The 2,375-nt window shown below is 37.2% G+C and overlaps 1 protein-coding gene across 1 annotated transcript in view; it reads right to left on the bottom strand.

Moving 5' to 3' along the window:
* Window positions 1-666: 666 nt before the first annotated feature.
* Window positions 667-2,375, bottom strand: part of LOC119300090 (transmembrane protein 205-like) — a 2,670-nt gene continuing 961 nt past the window's right edge. Inside the window, exon 3 of the mRNA XM_037577159.1 lies at window positions 667-1,103. Coding sequence (XP_037433056.1) covers window positions 888-1,103 — 216 coding nt within the window. The 3' untranslated portion in view covers window positions 667-887. The remainder of the gene's footprint in view (window positions 1,104-2,375) is intronic.

The following is a 2,375-nucleotide window of genomic DNA, read 5'->3' as shown; positions in this document are numbered from 1 at the left end:
TACAAAAAAAGTTCACGGTTGAAAAAATTGTTGGAAATTAAAAAAATGTTCATAAATTCAGAAAATAATCGTGAATTAAGAAATGATTCACGAATTCAAAAAATCATTAAATGAAAAATATTCTTGAATTCAAAACATCAGTAAAAGTAACACACAAAATGTTTGTGAACATTTCTTGAAATTGTGAATAATTTTTGTAATCCCAATTTGTTTTTAAAATTTATTTCCTTTTTAAAATTTCAAGCATTTTTTAAGAACAGGAACAATTTCTAAGTAAATTTTGAAGATTTTTTCTTTTTTTAATTTGTGAGTTTTTGAAAAAAAAGGAACTGAAAAAATGGGAAAGCAAACCAAAACAAAATACAAAAATAAAACAGATAGAACAGTATTAAAAAAAGGTTCAGAAACCTTCCTAATGAGCCGCCCCATCTCGTACGCTAGTGAGCGATCAGAAGCTTAATGCTCACAACAAGCGATACATAGCATTTGTGGAGCCTGTGTAGGATATATTCTGTAACTGCAGGGCGCTGCCGTAGGAACCAGACTGGGCGGATGGGAATGCCACTCCCCCAACCCTAAAACTCCTTGTACGAACTTCACACAAAGCAATTCAGCTATCGACGCTCAAAAAAAAAAAAAAATCAGCTATCGGGGATTTGAGGAAAGTTCTCACGAGACATACTATTAGCATTTGGCAGCAGTAACGGGGTAACCGGTAACGTTTCCTCCAGCAAGTTGTTTCAAGTACAATCATCCAAAGTCAAGTCTACAATTAAATCTGTTTGCAAGCTCATAACATGTAGCCGCTTTTAGAACGAAGCATAGGCATATTGTGATGATACTAGATTCAACCGTGTGTCCGTGGTCAAGCTGGGTGCCTGTACACTTCACAGCTCAAGCTTGCTGGCAAGGTACCAGGAGTGCATGGCAAGGCTGCCGAACGACAAGATGTTGGCCAGCGATGAGAGACCGTGGATCATCCCAAACTTCTTGTTCATCGCAGCGAGGGTAGGGTTGCTTTTTGCCGTCTTGACGTTCTTTGACCACCCGACCTCGTCACCGATGCTAAGCTCTCTCTCGATCTTGTGCCTCTTCTTCATCATCTGCAATGAGCAAGCATACAACTAGTTCAAGCAGCTGTGTATACCAGAAAATGCAAGGAAATAGGAAAAGTGTGCCTTCTAGTTTATCAAAGTACAATTCCCATTCACCTAGGTTCACTTCACACAATAAAAAATGTGTTCCTTTTCTCACAATTCATATCAACGTTTCTTCATATAAGTACATCATTCTAGACGTTGTCACATACTGATATTAAGCTAACAATTAAGCATGAGTGCAAATCTTGGAATATGAATGGCCCAACAAATGGTGTCAAGATGTGGCCAATTATTTTGCTTATAAACTTCAGGTTTTCTTAATTTCCATTGCCACTTACATTCTTTTAATGTATGGATGAAGACTACTGCATCTTGCCTAGCAATCTAGCTAAAACTGTTTTTCTTCCATTGTAGATGCAGGTTTTTCCTGCCCTGATGTGCATGGATCCATCTAATTCCATAAAAAGAATGCTAGCAATAATATGGGCAGTTGGTGCACCGACAGATCTATATTGAGTACTGAAACTGTACCATTAATAGACCATTAACTAAACAAGGCTGCCCAACCACAATGTGAGACTAATAAATTCAGAGAACAGTTTTACAATTGTACTGTACATTATACAAGGCATATTTACACCAAATATTGGTTTTAGAAATAAGTATCATATCATAGAAAGCATAATCACATGAAGAAAACTGGGCACAGAGTATAGCAGTGAGCAGAATATTACAAGATGCATGATTGCATGAAAAGATAGCCTAGACAAGCATTTAACATTAAGTTACAGCAAATATTTGGTTGAAGTACTGCCAACGACCAAAAGCAATAAAATGACAACGGCAGAATCAAGATAGCCCACCCAAAATAAAGGTTTGCCACAAACTGCAACCTTCGAACACCTCCGGTACACAAATAGCATGTCACTAAACTATCAACCAACATAGAAGTACTAGCAAAGTAAATATACTTTTATCAGCTTTGCCCTCTGTTTACATGATGTTACATTCAACAGATAATGCTACTATACTGCTAAGTATATATGGCATGCAACTGCAAATTAGATGATGAGTATAACATGCGAACAGAACATTATATGTTCACCATACGAATTGCTGATTGCTGCTAAGTAGTCCTTGGTACAAATCCCAGGGTCAATTGCTTATTCGGAGCAATGACAACAATCAATAACTTCAGTTATCTAGTCCAGTTTACAGAGGGTGGATCTAATATTTGTTTTATCTTGCAGGGAATTTACCAAGAGATCTCCTGGG

The sequence above is a fragment of the Triticum dicoccoides genome, chromosome 5A (assembly GCF_002162155.2).
Source record: "Triticum dicoccoides isolate Atlit2015 ecotype Zavitan chromosome 5A, WEW_v2.0, whole genome shotgun sequence".
Lineage (NCBI taxonomy): Eukaryota > Viridiplantae > Streptophyta > Magnoliopsida > Poales > Poaceae > Triticum > Triticum dicoccoides.
This window is presented reverse-complemented; position numbering and strand designations above follow the sequence as displayed.